The 17,443-nt window shown below is 37.5% G+C and overlaps 1 protein-coding gene across 5 annotated transcripts in view; it reads left to right on the top strand.

The window, feature by feature from the left end:
• The window catches only part of DNAJC13 (DnaJ heat shock protein family (Hsp40) member C13), a 100,444-nt gene that overhangs the window by 18,305 nt on the left and 64,696 nt on the right, over positions 1–17,443 (top strand). For all 5 annotated transcript variants that reach the window (XM_037524375.2, XM_054688869.1, XM_054688920.1 and 2 more), the window contains exons 3-14: positions 1,743–1,818; positions 2,913–3,062; positions 3,469–3,510; positions 5,848–6,048; positions 8,999–9,205; positions 9,302–9,397; positions 10,973–11,064; positions 13,870–14,036; positions 14,135–14,214; positions 14,294–14,463; positions 14,877–14,976; positions 17,262–17,369. In XM_037524375.2, coding sequence (XP_037380272.1) covers positions 1,743–1,818; positions 2,913–3,062; positions 3,469–3,510; positions 5,848–6,048; positions 8,999–9,205; positions 9,302–9,397; positions 10,973–11,064; positions 13,870–14,036; positions 14,135–14,214; positions 14,294–14,463; positions 14,877–14,976; positions 17,262–17,369 — 1,489 coding nt within the window. The remainder of the gene's footprint in view (positions 1–1,742; positions 1,819–2,912; positions 3,063–3,468; positions 3,511–5,847; positions 6,049–8,998; positions 9,206–9,301; positions 9,398–10,972; positions 11,065–13,869; positions 14,037–14,134; positions 14,215–14,293; positions 14,464–14,876; positions 14,977–17,261; positions 17,370–17,443) is intronic.

Raw genomic sequence — 17,443 nt, 5'->3', positions numbered from 1 at the left:
TATATGTCCTGATTGTAAGTCTCTTATTAAACATATGATTTGCAAATAGCTTTTCTGGTGAGTATAATTTCTGATAAGGGTCTTGGTCAGAATCTGAGTGTCCTGGTAATAAAGTTAGATGAATGATGAGCTTGCCCATCACTTTGTTCCAAGTAGCAGCAGTCACGGCTACTTGAAGCAGAATGATGCTAATTGTTATTAGTTGAGTGACACTGCTGGAATTTTGAGCCCCTTGTCCCCTATTCAATTAGCAGAATAATAGCAGTGAGAATAGCTGACATTTATCAGTTATAAACAATAAGTGACAACCACTGTACATGGTTTTAATTGTCACATTATGAAGTAGGAGTGTATATTACCCACATCTTTCACATGGGGAAACTGAAGCTGGGGGAGATTATGCAGGTTGTCAGCATACATACAAAGTAAGTAGTCTGGCCGGTTTTTTAATTCAGGCAGTGTGACCCCAGAGCTGGGGGGCTTGTCCAGGATGTGATAAAGATTCAAGTTATGTGTGTGGGAACTAGATGAGGCATCGTACTATCTTAATCTTAGTAGTTTAAAGAGAAAAACATCATCTTCTCCATAGATAGAAGGACATTTGATTATATTTTACATCCCTTTTTTTATAATTTAAAATCACTAAAATACAAATATTTTAATAAATACGATCACTTATTTTAAGTTTTTTCTAATTCTGAACTGCTTCCGTGAAATGAACCTTCTTTGCCCATGGTGTACTAGATCCTTGGTACTTAAAAAAATAGATTGTGGGTATTTTCCTCTTATACTGTTTTCCGGACCATTTTAAGAAGCATGTTCTTTCAGTGTTTCATTTCCTTATTTGAACCTTAGTGCTTTGCTTTTGTAAGATGTGTTAAAATTCTTTGCTTTCTTAAATTCTTCTATATAGGGACTGGTTTATTTTTTAATTTTCCAATTTATTACAGAGTTAAATTAATTTTTTTTCTTCTGTGTCTATGGCTGTGTGTTCTATTAATTTTGTTTTGTGTTTCTTAGACTAGCTAATGTTTTACCTATTAATTCTAAAGAGCTAATTCTTCAGTGTTTAATGTTTTCTAGTTCAGTTTCCACTTTCATCGTTGTGGATTCCTCACTCTACTAAAAGATTACTGATCTCCAAAGTGTCTTTTCTCCTTCAGGGATGTTACTTTAAGTGAAGGAAGTGAAGTAAGAAGTGAAAATTGCTTGTCTGTTGTGTAGGCTTCCTACTTCTATAAAATTGCAACACTAAAGTGTAATAGGTAGTTTCTTATATAGAAATTATTAAAATTTCAGAATATGGCTGTGGCTGACCTGTTACAGGTCATAGTTCTTCCTTCCTTAGTATTATGGTTTTGTCAAAAGGATCTTGAAAGAATTGTACTATGCAGTGCCTTTTTTAAAAAAATAAAATTTTCCAATATTTGCCATCTTCAGATGGTTCTTTGCTAATAACTTCTTATATACTACTAATACCACAAGATTGCTTACATTTGTCGTAATTTTCTACTTCAGGACCTTACCAGTTCATAATAAAATGAGTGGTTGGTGAATTTTAGTACCAATTAACATTTTAGTGCATTGAAACAAAAGTGAGGATATAAAACTAAGCTGTAGCCACCGTTAAATAATTAACACATTTATTGAAATGCTTCTTTTATGTTGGTATCATATGTTTTTTTCTTCTAAAATGTTTCTATTATTTAAGACTAAATTTAAGTGCTTGTCTTTCTTTGTAGGTATAAGCGAGTCTTTTCAGTGGGTACGCATGCGATAACTACATACAATCCCAATACTTTAGAAGTAACAAATCAGGTAGGTAATCCTTTGACAAGTTTATAAGTGTTTGTTTGAACTGCATTTGAATTTAAAAGCCATGATAAGACCCAGTAGTCCCTGATCTGAAATCAGTCCTTTAGGTTAGAAATGTCAAATCTGAAAGAGATTAAATTAGTTGTATAATGTTCAATAATTAGGACCAAAAATAAAACGGTGGGAAGGAATGTGCTTATTTCTAGGCTCTACGGGTTAAAACTTTTTGATATGTTACTATTGATTATAGTCATCTATTTTATGTAAAGTTGGTAAATTCTTTATAATTTTGAAGGCTATGTTGTTAACTAACACACGCATAGGTAAGTTAAGTCACAGTTGTTGGGAAATGCTTGTCATGGAAGTAGGATTACTCTTTAATAAAGGCAAGTCTAACCTGAACATGGATAAGTAAATATATTTAAATATAGATTATTTTAATTCAAATAGGCATGTTTTACAGAGCCTTTGTTTTGTTTTTTGTTTTTAACAGATTAGCAATTAATCATAAACTTTGATTTCCTCGTTCTTTTCATGTCTGTATTTCAGTTGTTTTGGTTAATGTCAGTTAAAATTGGAATGCAGATAAAAGATTTTTGTTTTTGCTGATGATGAAAAATATGAAATTTTTTTAAATAAAATTCTATACAGCATAGCTTCTAGACCTCCATATTATTTTGTAACAGTTTTCTCATTTAATAAATGATTGTGAGGGCCTCCCCGGTGGCGCAGCGGTTGAGCGCTGGGTTGCGAAGCTGCCCGCGGCCTCTAAGGCGCCGGTTCGATCCCCGGCTGCTCCCAGGCCACCGGCGGAGGATCCCACATGGCGCGCAGACCTCTCCTGCCGCCCGCTGCTCCCCTCAGCAGTGTACTTCGGTCCTTCTGCCTGCTCTGCTCCCCGCTCTGGCTCTGGTGAATTCTCTCACCCTCCCGCGCTTCTGACTGTACCCAGTGCATGTATAAACAAAAACAAACAAACAAAATAAATAAATAAAACATGCCTCTATTAAAAAAAAAAAAAAAAATAAATGATTGTGAAATTAATGTAGTAGAAATAAGCATTTCATTTCATGAAAGAATTCCTTTGTTCTTGTTAGTGGCCTTATGGAGACATTTGCAGCATCAGCCCTGTTGGAAAAGGACAAGGAACAGAGTTCAATCTCACATTTCGAAAAGGCAGTGGAAAAAAGTCGGAAACTTTAAAATTTTCTACAGAGCACAGAACAGAGCTCCTTACAGAAGCATTGGTAAGAATGGTCCCACATTAACTAATTTTCCTTCTTTTTGAAGGAAACAGTTACATTCAAGTATAAGGCCTCCATTTCCACTGTGCTTTTTTTTCTTATTGATCATTAACTTGACTCTGTGAAACTTTTACTTTTCTCTAACTGAAAAGATTGAAAAATCCCTTATATTGGGTAGTTTTTAGTCTTTAAATGCATTATATAGAATAAAGCAGTTGTGTGTTGAATTAATTTGTATAGTTTTTCAACAAAGCTTCACATGCTTTTTATTGAATGTCCTTAAATGGTAATATTTTTTGATATCAAGATTACTAAATTGGGATTTTACTTGCTTTGGATAGAGAAGATTGACCTGTGCATCTTCTATGCCAGTCTGTTGTCTTAAGTTGGGTTATATTTTCTCTTTCAGAGATTTAGAACTGATTTTTCAGAAGGAAAAATCACAGGAAGGGTAAGTATTTAACATTTATTAATATTTATTTTTATTTGTTCAAATGTTGCTCTGTATTGTAGAAATCATTCCATAGTCTATATACACAGACTTTTATGGCGAAAGCTAACGGAAAAAAAGGAAACAAAATTTAATGTTTACTGAAACCATGTGATAGAAAGGTGAACGTTGTTTAACGGATACTCAAATATGAGGAATTAACCATATGACTGTTAATGCTGATAGTTTGTGGGGGTTGGAGGGACCTTCATGCAGAACTATGAGGCATTAAAAACTCCTATAACATTTAGGTGATTCTTATCCAGTATTCTACAGAGCAACAATAAGCGTAATATTTCTGATAATAAATGTTAAAACATGTTTGGTGTAGGAGTTTCCTATTCCAGAACTCACTGGAGTTTAAGTTTAGGGCATATCAGAACTCTGTCTCATTACACGTTCTTGTGCAGGGTGTGATCAGTAATGAAGATATACATGGTACACTGACAGCTTTGAGGAAGTCACGGTTGCTTGTTAGAATCTTCTTCACTTTTCCAGGCCTTCTCTAGTTGTAGTTCAGTAGCCTTTAATCTGTAACAGAGAAGACTTCTGGGAGGGAAAATGGGAGTCTATATATTTTTTTAAAAGATTTATTTGTGCCTACAAGAACTGGGATACAGGCCATTAGTGTGTGTGTGGGGTTGGGGGAGAGGATGCACCAGAGACAGAGTGGGGAACAGAACAGGCAGATTGGTTGAAATACACTGCTGAAGGAAGCAGTGGGCAAGACAGGAGAGGTCTGCTATGCCATGTGGGTAGCTCCCTGGGCGGGGATTGAACTGGTGCTGCAATGGCTGCAGATTGCGTCTTAACCCCTTGCGCCACCAGGGAGGCCTGGGAGTTTATATTTTTTTCACTCCCTTGAAATGTGACATTTCTTTCCATGAGGAGATATTGCTTTCATACTGAAGTTGGGAGGAAGGGGCCAGAATAACGCCTAAACTCATAGCATTGTTCAGAACTCTGGCTCTGGCAAAGGCAGGAACTGAATTCTAATATTCTGGCAACAGCACCACTTCCCTGTCTTTTTAAAGCTCTGTCTTTGCTATGAATGTTCGCTTGCTTGTTTCAGCATCCCAGAAGTCTCACTGATCTCAACTCAAGCAATTGGCTGGTTGCCTAGGAACCATTTTAAAAAGTTTAATGGCAACTGGCGAACTGCTTCTCTTTCCTAATGAACCACGGTCAGATTTCTATAAATTATAACTTGTTATGCTTATTTTAATTATTTTATGTTAGTGGTGAGTTATCTGTATTTTTCATCTGTTTTGTTAAACAACTGCTTTAAAAAGCATACTGAGAAATTTCATTTATTAAGTTCCTTTTATATCAGTTAACTTCAGCTAATACTTTTTAAACTTTGTGGTGAAAGCATGTCTCTGGAAGATTGCATGAAGAATAGTTCACCTAATTTTACATCAGGAGTAAGTGGCGTTTGCACCTCACTATGAAAAAGTTCAGACCCAGCCTCCCCTAAATGCTCTGCTGGCTAAACACCTCTCTTATAGTAGTCGAATTTGGGACTGAGTCGAATCATCCTGGGGATGCTCTAAATTGGTGTTTCTCGAGTCGCTTTCTTGGCTCCACAGTCCTGAAAGATAAGGATGTGTTTCCACCAGCTCATCTCATTGACTGCTGGAACTCAGCTGGGAGGTTCCTGAGACTGTCCTGAAGAGTGGGGTGGGTGGAATGTAAGTAAAAATGGTTTTGAAAAGCACCACCATTTTTGTAGGCTGTCTTCTATCCCTGCTCTTGCTGAAGGGGTGTGGCACTGCTCCATCCTTAAGTTAAACTCAAGGCGCTAAGGATGCTTCTGGATTAAGGCAGGCTTTTATCTTGGTGCAGAATTCCTTTTATGGTCCCACAGTGTGCACAATGCCATTGATCAGTAATGCTGCGGGGACTTGAGGTGATACGATTCTGTGAACTCATCGCTGGGTTTAGCCTTGGAAATTGGTGAAGGGTTTATTGTTTAATTCCTTACTCTCTTTCTGAACACCTACAGGAGCATTTTTCTCTTATTTTAGAGTTAGAAATAGTCATATTCCTGAGCAACCAATATATTTTTATCTCAATCATGTAACTGATCATTTATGTTTACAGGTAGACGACTATAGGTTTTTCAGGTGGGGTTTTTTAAGACTATAGAGAGGGATGTTCATTTCACATTGGACACTGCTACTTTTATTTTCTCTTGGCTTCATTTTGTCATTATTTTAAATTAGTGTTTCAGCCGTGACTAATACTTTAAGTATAATTTTATTTTTTGGTGAGATTAAATATTATTTCTCTCTCTAGAGATACAACTGTTACAAGCATCATTGGAGTGATACAAGAAAACCTGTCATTTTGGAAGTAACGCCTGGAGGCTTTGACCAAATTAATCCTGCAACCAACAGAGTTCTCTGCTCCTATGACTATAGAAATATTGAAGGCTTTGTAGATCTCTCTGATTATCAAGGAGGGTTTTGTATACTTTATGGAGGATTTAGCAGATTGGTAAGTAGTGTTTGTTAAAAAGTCATTTAAAGGAACGTGACCATTTTCAGAAAAGCAGGGCTATTTTTCTACATTTTAAAAGTTTATGTGAGTCCTCGGGGAGGAAGGATGGTATTGAGAGTGCAGGCTTTGGTATCAAAGAGACCTGCACTTGATCCTGGTGTGAGCTCTACGATGACATTAATGTGTGTGCCATAGGTTTCTTCCCTGAGGATCAGGTGAGGTAATTTATACAGTGTTTCATCAGCACAGTGCATGGTTTAGTAGTGTTCAATGAGTGGTAGTTAACATTTGTTATTTTTGTTAGTATAAATGTCTCACCTGACAGTTTTTAAGCTTTCTGTGAAAAAAGTAATTTAAAATAGCATACATTTTATACACTGCTTTCCCTTGCCTGCTGTTGTAATCTGAAATCTGAGTAATCATTGAGTTCTCTAATTTGGAATTAAACAAACTGTTTTTGTCTTGGAAATTCTGAGTTATATGTAAATTGTGGGGTGCAGCAGAAGCAACGTAGGTATGCTGGACCCGGCTTGTATTTTTTTTTTTTTTTTTGGTGGGACCCTGGCCTGTGGCCGGGGATCAAACTGGAGCTGCAGAGGTTGTGGGCAGCCTCGCAACCCAGCGCTCAACTGCTGCGCCACCAGGGGAGGCCCGACCCTGCTTGTTAATTAGGTATAGAGGATGAGTATAGATGATGACCACCAATTTTTTTTTCCATAGTCCTGAATTAGTCCCCATGTCTCAAAGATGAGCAATAGAGCAGCTCAATTAAATTTTCAAGAATCATTTCTCTTGAGAATCTTAATTTCTCTGGCAACCTTAGTGACCTGGGAATTCTACTTCAAGTTTTAGTGTTTTGTAGATAAATAAGCTCTGGGTAATAAAGCCAGAGCCAGAGCAATTTTTTAGATACACAGCAGAGGGTAATGAGGGAATGATGGAAGACTGAACAATGTGGTTAACAAAATCTTTTAGCTCTTTAGAGGTGAAAGCCTTTTTCCACTCTAGGTCTCACTCTTTACCCAGTCGATAGGCACCATCCTAGTGTCCCTCACCTAGGAATACATATGGAGACTTTTTGTTACCTGAGGCTAGACCCAAAGGGAAAATTAGTTCTGTCTCCTATCTTTTTTTTTTTTTTTTTTTTTAAGATTTATTTATTCACACATACAAGAACTGGGGTACAGGCCAGAGTTGTGGGTGGTGAGAGGATTCACCAGAGACAGAGTGGGGAACAGAACAGGCAGATCGACTGAAATACACTGCTGAGGGGAGCGGCAGGTGAGTCAGGAGAGGTCTGCTGTACCATGTGGGTTGCTCCCTGGCTGGGGATCGAACTCGTGCTGCAGTGACTATGGTGCGCTTCACCGGTTGCATCTTAACCCCTTGCGCCACCAGGGAGGCCTTCTGTCTCCTATCTTAAAGCAGACTGCAGCCTGCTGTCTTAGTGCTATCCAAAGACTTGTTTCTTTCCTGGTCAATGGGAAATTGTAGTGATTAACCTCTTGGTGAAAAAACATATTTAATTACAGGACTATGGCCTTGCAGACCTTAACAGGATAACTGTATCACAGTAATTTCATGAAGCCATGTAGTGCTTAAGGTAGATATCAAGGAAGAGAATTATTTGAGACTCCTCAGTTTCCAACATTTTTACTGTTTGATGATATCAAGCAGTTTTAACTTGAATCATCTACTTTCTTTTTCTTTTTCTTTTTTTTTTTAAGATTTATTTATTTATTTATTTATACAAGCACTGGGTACAGTCAGAAGTGCGGGAGGGTGAGAGGGTGAGAGAATTCACCAGAGCCAGAGCAGGGAGCAGAGCAGGCAGAAGGACCGAAGTACACTGCTGAGGGGAGCAGCGGGCGGCAGGAGAGGTCTGCGCGCCATGTGGGACCCTCTTCCAGTGGCCGGGGAGCAGCCGGGGATCGAACCGGCGCTGCAGAGGCTGCTGGCAGCTTCGCAACCCAGCGCTCAACCGCTGCGCCACCAGGGAGGCCCCTGAATCATCTACTTTCTAAGCATGCTTTCTGCCTTTTAAAAGACATGCTCTACAGTGGATTAATTCACTAAAATGTGATACCATGACAGAGTCATTCAGCAAACCATCTGGTACCTTCTGCATCCATAGTGACAGATAAGCTGCTGTGAATAAAATCAGGCTCTTAAACATGTCTCAATTCAGTGTTTCTCAGCTGGGGCACCATTGGCATTCAGGACAGGACACTGCTTCCCTATGGAGGACTTGCCTCCAGACCTTTTGTAGGGCATTTAGCTTTTTTTGCCTCCAGGTACCAAATACAAGTAGCAGTACCTTATCCTTACTTTATAAATACACCGCTAGAGGTTGCTTCTTAACATTGATAACTCCATGACTTGTACACATTTAAATATTCTAGGTAATCTGCAAGGAAGTCCATTTCCTTAAACAGATTAAATCAAAGCTATTTTAGTTGAAATTGGAATCCTGCCCATAGTTACCCCCACCCTCACTAGACTTGGCTAAGGCCCCTGGGTCCCCTTATAGGAGCCTTGGGGTACTGCTTCCACATGGTGATGAGAATCAGATTCAGAGGTTATGTGATAATTTCCTTTCAGTGAATTATTTGCATGGCTGTACATCCCAGACTTTGTGATTTTATTGATTGATTGATTGATTGATTGCCACATGGGCCTTATAGACATCACCTCAAGGAGACACCCACTTATCCCTGATCAGACTTTCTTCCTATATTTCCTGGGGATGGAGTATGCTACCATATCACTCCCTTACTTTGTGATTTTAATTAATGTTTTAACTATAGCATTACTTATTTACATCTGATAAGATCTACCTTTTTTCTCTAGAATTGCTACTTCAGTTTTTTTGTCTAAAGAACTGATTCATTATGGTCACATTTTAGTTGTTTCAATCCTGATTTTTTAACTTTCAAAATTTGTGCAGCATTTATTTGCATCAGAGCAAAGAGAAGAAATTATCAAAAGTGCAATAGATCATGCTGGCAACTACATAGGTATTTCATTGCGGATAAGAAAAGAACCATTAGAATTTGAGCAATATTTGAATCTTCGCTTTGGAAAATACAGCACTGATGAATCCATCACCTCTTTAGCAGAGTTTATAGTCCAAAAAATATCACCCAGACACTCGGTAAGACCTGTATATAAAAAGTAAAAATTTGTTGGTTTAATTTTGACATTTTTCTTTAATAGCTTCTTAATATGTCTCAATTTTATTCTTTTGAAGGAACCTGTAAAAAGAGTTCTAGCACTTACAGAAACGTGTTTGGTAGAACGTGATCCAGCAACTTACAATATTGCAACATTGAAGCCTTTAGGAGAAGTAAGTTTCAATAGTATTAACCTAAATGAGATTTCTTCCTGTTGCTCAATCTGGTATCCATGGGGGATCAGTTCTCAGGATGAGTTCCAGAACCCATGAGGTCACCCAAATTTGTGGATGCATGGGTCCTATATATAAAATGTCATGGCATTTGCATATAACTGTTACACATTTCCCATATGCTTTAAATCAGCTCTGTTACTTATAGTACCTAATACAATGTGGGTGCTATATAAATAGTTGTTATGCTGTTTTCTTTAAGATACAATGACAAGAAATAAGTCTGTGCATGTTCACTGCAGAGGCATACCATTGTAGGCCTAACCGTTGTGTGTATTTTCCATGCGTAGCTGGTTGAATCTGCACTTGTGATATCCAAGGATACAGAGGGCTGACTAAATTATTCTATTTCACTTTTTTTTTTTGCCCAAAGACTGGGAAACAGGAAGAATCTATTTAATTCTTTGCAGTGTTATAACTGTTGTGTGTATTTTCCATGTGTAGTTGGTTGAATCTGCACTTGTGGAATCCAAGGATACAGAGGGCTGACTATATTTTTCTATTTTACTTTTTTTTTTTTGCCTAAAGAATGGGAAACAGGAAGAATGTATTTATTTCTTTACAATGTTATATTTGTTGCTCTTAGAACAAAGAATATTGCAGCACTTACTTTCCAAGTATACTGTGAGTGTAACATTTTATGTAATAATTATATGAAAATCTAAATGAGACTTTTGAACAGCTTTTATTTTTTTTTTTTTAATTTTTTAATTTTTTTAAAGATTTATTTATTTATACAAGCACTGGGTACAGTCAGAAGGGCAGGAGGGTGAGAGAATTCACCAGAGCCAGAGCAGGGAGCAGAGCAGGCAGAAGGACCGAAGCACACTGCTGAGGAGAGCAGCAGGCAGCAGGAGAGGTCTGAGCGCCATGTGGGACCCTCCTCTGGGGAGCAGCCGGGATCAAACCGGCTCTGCAGAGGCTGCGGGCTGACGCGCCACCGGGGAGGCCCCTTGAACAGCTTTTAAATTCTGATACTATGAACAAGTTACTATTTAAAATACTGCCTTTGTAGCTGCTCTCCTGCCCTCAGTAATTATGCAGGTGCTTCTCTTTTTCTTTCTCCTTTTCCTAATAAATATGTCCTTTTAAAATATAAAAATAGGGGCCTCCCCGGTGGCGCAGCGGTTGAGCGCTGGGTTGCGAAGCTGCCCGCGGCCTCTGCGGCGCTGCTTCGATCCCCGGCTGCTCCCCGGCCACCAGAGGAGGGTCCCACATGGTGCGCAGACCTCTCCTGCCGCCCGCTGCTCCCCTCAGCAGTGTACTTCAGTCCTTCTGCCTGCTCTGCTCCCCACTCTGGCTCTGGTGAATTCTCTCACCCTCCTGCGCTTCTGACTGTACCCAGTGCATGTATAAACAAAACCAAACAAATAAAATAAATAAATAAATAAATAAATAAATAAAATATAAAAATAAAGAAGTAAGCTGTTTACAAGCTGTATGATGATGTGTAGTTTTTCTAATGAAATATGTAAAACTAAACTCTTGTTGAACTTGTTTTTCTGTTTTCTTCAGGTATTTGCATTGGTTTGTGACTCAGAAAATCCTCAAGTTTTTACCATTGAATTTATAAAAGGGCAAATACGTAAATATTCTTCAACGGAGAGGTATTTTTTTTTTAATACATAAAAAAGTTGTTGAGATCCTAGTAATTGCAAAGCCAAAATAATCCGAGGAAGATGAAAAACAAAGATTTATAAGCTAGAACTTTGTAATTATGTAACCTAGGATATGACAATATTGTTTTGTTATTTAAAGTGACCTTCATTCAGTTTTCAAATTCCTAAGAATATAAATGGTAATTTGATTTTTAAATGAAATGATGAAAATAGAGCATACTTTTGTAACTTCAAAAATATTTTGATTTCAAAATATTCAAAAATATTTTGCCTTTCACTTTTCATTATTACACTGTTTGGGTAACAGCAGAAAGCTATTTACTATAAATAAAAATGAATTTAGATTTTTATAAGTTAGTATCATAAGCTAGTTACTGATTTTCCAGTAGAATGTGCTTGCATATTATCATTACTGTGACTTGGCTGTTACCTCAGTGAGGAGCTATGGCTCGCAGACTTCCCGCTGTAAGGTAAACACAATGCTATTTAACTATATAGTCAGATCATTCTTCAAATACTAAATCATTGTCCTGGGTTTGGCAGTTCTTACATTCCAGATAGTCCTTTTATGCTGTTTTATATAGATTGAGACTGGAATCTGTTCTTAAAAGTTAGTGAAGACAATCTGGTACATTTGCCACTGTCTACATTATAACCTTACCTCGTAAATATGACCAGTAACTTTCTTATCTTAGAAAGCTTTTGATCCTAAAGTCAACAAAAAATGGCATCTCGGGCAAAAGGTTTTGTTTTTCCTGTTATGAATTTGAGGAAGAGACCTTCTAAAAAAAAAAAAACAGTGCAGATGTTCTAATCTGAGGAAGAATCTTGACACTTAGTTTCTTATGTGCTTTATTGTTTAATTCTGTTGGTAGCCCTAGGAGAAGGTACCTTTATTTCCAGTAAAGCTTGCTTGCAGAAAATAAAGCCATTTCTTTGGAACTTTGGATTAGAAAAAAGGTTTTTTAGATCTAATACCAAAGGTACAGTCATTTAAAAAAAATGATTTATTGGACTTTGTGAAAATCTAAAACGTTAAGAGAAAGACAAGCTACAGAGAAGGAGAAAATATTTGGAAAACATGTAACTGATAAGGGACTTGTATCTAGAATACATAAAGAACCCCCCACATGCATAGCTTTTTCCATTCTCAGCATCCCCCACAAGAATGGTATGTTTGTTAGAATTGATGAGCCTGCATTGACATGTTATCAACCAAACCCCACTTGAGACAAATGTATAATGACATGTACTCATCATTATAATATCATAGTTTCACTGCCCTAGAAATCCTCTGTTCTAACCCCCCCCGCCCCCCCATTCCCAGACCTTGGGAACCACTGATTTTTTTACTGTCTCCAAGGTTTTGCCTTTTCCACGCGATAGATAATTGGAATCTTACTTTTCAAACTAATTGTGTTTCCTCCAGTTCTTTCTTGGCTTGACAGATCTTTTCTTTGAGTTATAATTGACACATAATATATTAGGTGTACAACATAACAATCCAATGTTTGTGCACATTGCAAAATTATCACAATAATTCTAACACCTATTACCTTACATAGTTACCAAAAGTGTTTTTCTTATGATGAGAAATCTAAGACCCTCTCTCTTAGAAATTTTAAAATGTGGAATACAGTGTTATTAACGATAATCATCACGCTATATGTTACATCCCCAGGACTTAGAGAGCTCATTTATGTTTATCATTTAGTATATTCCATTGTCTGGATCTTATCCATTTGCCTGCCGAAGGACATGCTGGTTGCTTCCAAGTTTGAGCTTTATGAATAAAGCCACAAAATTGCTGTGTGTTGGCTTTATGTGAACATAGACTCAAGTCCTTCAGGTAAATACTAAGGAGTGTGATTATTGACATATGTTAAGAGGATGTTTCATTTTGTAAGAAACCACCAAACTGTCTTCCAAAAGCAAATGTACCATTTCGCATTTGTTCCAATAAATACCGAGAGTTCTTGTTGCTCCACATCCTCACCAGCATTTGGTAGTGTCAGTTTCCCAGATTTTGCTCGTTCTAATAGTAATGCTCTATTGTAGTGGTAACTTTTTTTGTTTGTATTTCCTTGATGATCTGTGAAGTGTACTATCTTTTTATGTGCTTATTTGCCATCTATATGTCTGATTTGGTGAGATGTCTGTTAAGGACTTTGAATCGTTTTGTAAATGGGTTTTTCTTATTGTTGAATCTTAAGAATTCTTTATATATTTTGGATGACACTTCTTTGTCAGATGTCTTTTGTAGATATTTTCTCCTAGTCTGTGGCTTGTTTTTTCACTCTTTTGATGAAGTTTCTTGGAAAAGCAAAACTATAGTGAGTGAAAGAATATAAGCATTGCCTGGGGCTGGGGAATTTTTTTCCAAATAGCTACAAAGAAAGTCTTTGGGGTGATAGAAGTATATGTATTGTGGTGATGATTGCACAGTTCTATCAATTTACTAAAAAATTATAACACTATGTACTTTCAATGGGTGAATTTTGTGATTGTAAGTTATACCTCAATCTCTATAAAACTGTTAAAATAATCTTAAAATTTAAAAACCCAGAAAAATGTTAAAGCTCTAGTACCTAGGTAACTTGTACAAGGTCATATGGCAGCAAAGTGAAGAGTGAGTATAGAAAACTAGGCTCTCTCTGAAATTCCCTCTTCTTGCGTGCTTCCCCTGTCCCCAGGGAATGAGAGTGCCTGCTAAAGGACTGTGCTGTATTCTGAATCAAACCCCTTGTGAATTTTTATCATTCCTAAAACCTTTTTATTTTCAAACTTGCTTAGGGATTCCTTATTAGCTAGTTTGCTGGACGGAGTAAGAGCCTCCGGTAATAGAGATGTTTGTGTGAAAATGACACCGACCCATAAAGGTCAGCGATGGGGCCTTCTCAGCATGCCTGTTGATGAGGAAGTAGAGAGCCTGCATCTCAGGTTCCTCGCTACACCTCCAAGTAAGTATCGACCTGAATGTAGTTTTGTTTTCATCTGTCCTTTTAAGAATTAGAACACAAACCTCTAAATCTTTTTGAACATTTTTATCTCCTTGCAGATGGCAATTTTGCAGATGCCGTATTCAGGTTCAATGCTAATATTTCATACAGTGGAGTTCTGCATGCAGTGACACAAGATGTAAGACAGATCGTGTCATACTTTGTTACTACTAACTTTTGGTGTGGAAACTTTTTTGAAATATTCTTTCTTTACCTAGGGTCTCTTCTCAGAAAACAAAGAAAAGCTGATCAATAATGCAATAACAGCATTATTGTCCCAAGAGGGAGAAGTTGTTGCTTCAAATGCAGAACTTGAGAGTCAGTTCCAGGCTGTGAGGAGGCTTGTTGCTTCCAAGGCTGGCTTTCTAGCCTTTACTCAGCTTCCAAGGTAAGTTGTCTTCTAAAACCTCTTTTTTAGGGAATTTAAGCAACTCAAAATAGTAAATAATCAACCACTTACCACTTTATATGACCACACCTTATACCTTTTATATGGTGATAACGGCAATTTTTATTCATGAGAAATTAAAAAGGACAAGTGGAGTTGAATTGGAGTGTGGTCCCATACATGCTCATGGTATTACTCTTTCCTGTTAGCTTTATTTAACTTAATAAAAACATCTTTACCCTGAAAGAAAAAAGCTGTTATAAAACTGATGTTCCAGAGGTGGGATTCAAAATATGTAATTTCTGTAATAATGCAATGGAAACTTAAGGTAACTTATCATGTTCTATTAAAACAATGTAATAAATAATGGTCTGATGTTCCTATTATCTGCTTGTGGTTCTTTGTTCTGCCAGGTTTCGGGAGCGTCTCGGTGTGAAGGTGGTGAAAGCACTCAAGAGAAGCAACAATGGGGTCATCCACGCAGCTGTCGACATGCTCTGTGCCCTCATGTGTGTAAGTGGCTTTGCTCTTAAGGAAACTGGGCTTTCTTAAGTGAACAGATGGTTTACATTTCCACAAACCCAGATGTACATTGTACCAGTGGAGTTCGTTTTTCTCTATTTTCTGAATTGCTCCCATAGCTATTTATTTATTGCACTAAACATTTGTTTAGCACATCCTATTAACCAAGATCTGTACTAGACACTAGAAATACAAAGATGTTCATGAAAGTTCCTTCATGAAATTGCTGATAGTCTTGTGGGCTTATGTGTATAATATAAAATAGTGGGATCCATGGGATCCCTAAAACAGCATTTCATTTTGGTTTTGTGGTGAGAAGATAGAAAATTCTAGACCAAACTTTCTGGAAGGCCTTCTACTTGATCTGAACTTTGATGGACAGGCCTTCAAGATCCCCTGCCTTTGGGGAGGCTTTCCTAGGTGTGGGGTTAGCATACACCTATGCATATTTGGGAAGCAGCAACTAATTAAATGTAGTTGGATAATAAGGTTGGATAATGAGAGTGTGTGGGATTAGGAGATACAGCTAGAGGTGTATGCAAAGACAGTCATAAAAGCATTTTGTATTAGACAAAGGAAGCAGATTTATATCCATTAGTAAGGAACGACTGGAAGATTTTTTTTTTTAACGGGAGCAGTAACATGCTATGCTTAAAGTTTAGAAAGCTCATGGGTACTATGTGGACAATACATTAGAAGTAAAATTAGGTGTAGGTAGACCAAGTAAAAAATGAGATGGAGAGGTAGGACAGTGATAAGAATTCAGAAAGGCAAGGCACAATTGAAAGCTGTTTGAGAGGTTAAGATCTGACTTGGTGACAGCACATATGGGAGAGAGGCAGTTATTCAGTATTCAATGTTATTTTGACATTGCTGATTTGCCTCAGTTTTGTGTATAGTTTTGGGGCTTTTTTCCTTATACAGATCTTCCTTGACCTATGGTGGGGTTACATCCTGATAAATCTATTGTAAACTGAAAATACTGATAAGTCAAAAATTTATTTATACATTTAGTACACCTTCCCTGCAGATGTCATACCTTAGCCTTGCCTTACATGTGCTCAGAACAGTTTTATTGTCCCATCGAATGTGCCACGTATCTCATGTAGTTGATTGAATGACTTGCACAACTTAATTGGAGCTGTTGCTAGGTGCTGCTGCCCAACATCATGAAAGAGTATCTTTTCTGCTACCTTGGAAAAGGTCAAAATACAGAATTCTAGGTACAGTTTCTACTGAATATCCACTGCTGTTCACACCATTTGTAAAGTTGAAAAATTGGAAATGAATCCACTTATATGTCAGGGACCATCTGTGCAAAGTGTTTTAGGCAGCCTTAGTGATACAGAATAAACCTAAGTAACCACTTGCTACAACTTCGCATTTATTCCCAAAAGTAAATTCAAGAAATTCCATTTTTACTGCTCTAAATAATTCCATTGAAAGAATTAATGCTGTTAAAAAATTCAACTGTATAAATTTTAAAGATCTTACTGGCTTTATTCAATGGTTCTTGAATTGCAAAGAAAGGCGCTCCCAGGAGCTGTCCAGAGTGAAAGACTTCTAAACTAGGCAGAGGGAGTGGGAACAAGGATATTGCACTAGTAGAAGGCAGAGTGGTTACAGCAAGGCCACTTTCCTTTAGGGGAGAAGGCAGGGATGTTTGGCAGATTACCGAGTCAGTGCTGATCAAGCGATTCCTGATTTACTGGTTTAAGATTCCATTTCTGGAATAGCCAGAACAGTAATTGAGTCTCGGTTTGGGGCTTAACATAAGCAACCCCATTTTGGACCTATTGTCTTGTTTTAACAGTTGACACATAACTAGAACATACAATAACAACAGTGAAGCAATCGCACCTGTAACCTCTTATCAGATTTTGGCTATGTATTTTACAAGAACTGTCTCATTTAGCTTTGTAACTGTAAGAAAAGTACTGTCATTCCCACTTTACAACTGAGGAAAATGAGACTTTGAGAATTTAAGTGCTATAACCTTGACAGAGGTCAACAATTCTTAGCAGAATTAGGATTTAAACTTCATTCTTAATCCTCATACTGGCATCCCTTTTTGCTGGGCACATTAACTCTGAAGTCTCATCACACCCAAGGAAATCACTTCTTCCTGCTTGTCTTATCACGAGTTTCCTTTTTGCCTTAAACTTGGAAGGTGGGGTTTTAATTCTGTTAGTGTTCATGAACACTCTTTATGAATGACTTTGTGTGGGGCCAGCATGTGGGATGCCTCACAAATTATCACTGTTTTTAATCAATAGCCCATGCATGATGACTATGACTTAAGACAAGAACAGCTAAACAAAGCTTCTCTTCTCTCTTCAAAGAAGTTTCTGGAAAACTTACTGGAGAAATTTAATTCCCATGTGGTAAGATATAATTAAATGTATTCATATTGTTATTAAAAGGTGTTCAGAAAGTCCAACATTACTTTTTTTCACCC

Source organism: Talpa occidentalis, unplaced genomic scaffold (genome assembly GCF_014898055.3).
Source record: "Talpa occidentalis isolate TD23 unplaced genomic scaffold, MPIMG_talOcc4v2.1 talOcc4.10, whole genome shotgun sequence".
NCBI classification, from domain to species: domain Eukaryota; kingdom Metazoa; phylum Chordata; class Mammalia; order Eulipotyphla; family Talpidae; genus Talpa; species Talpa occidentalis.
The sequence above is the reverse complement of the archived record's forward strand: the minus strand, read 5'-3'. Positions and strand labels throughout refer to the sequence as shown.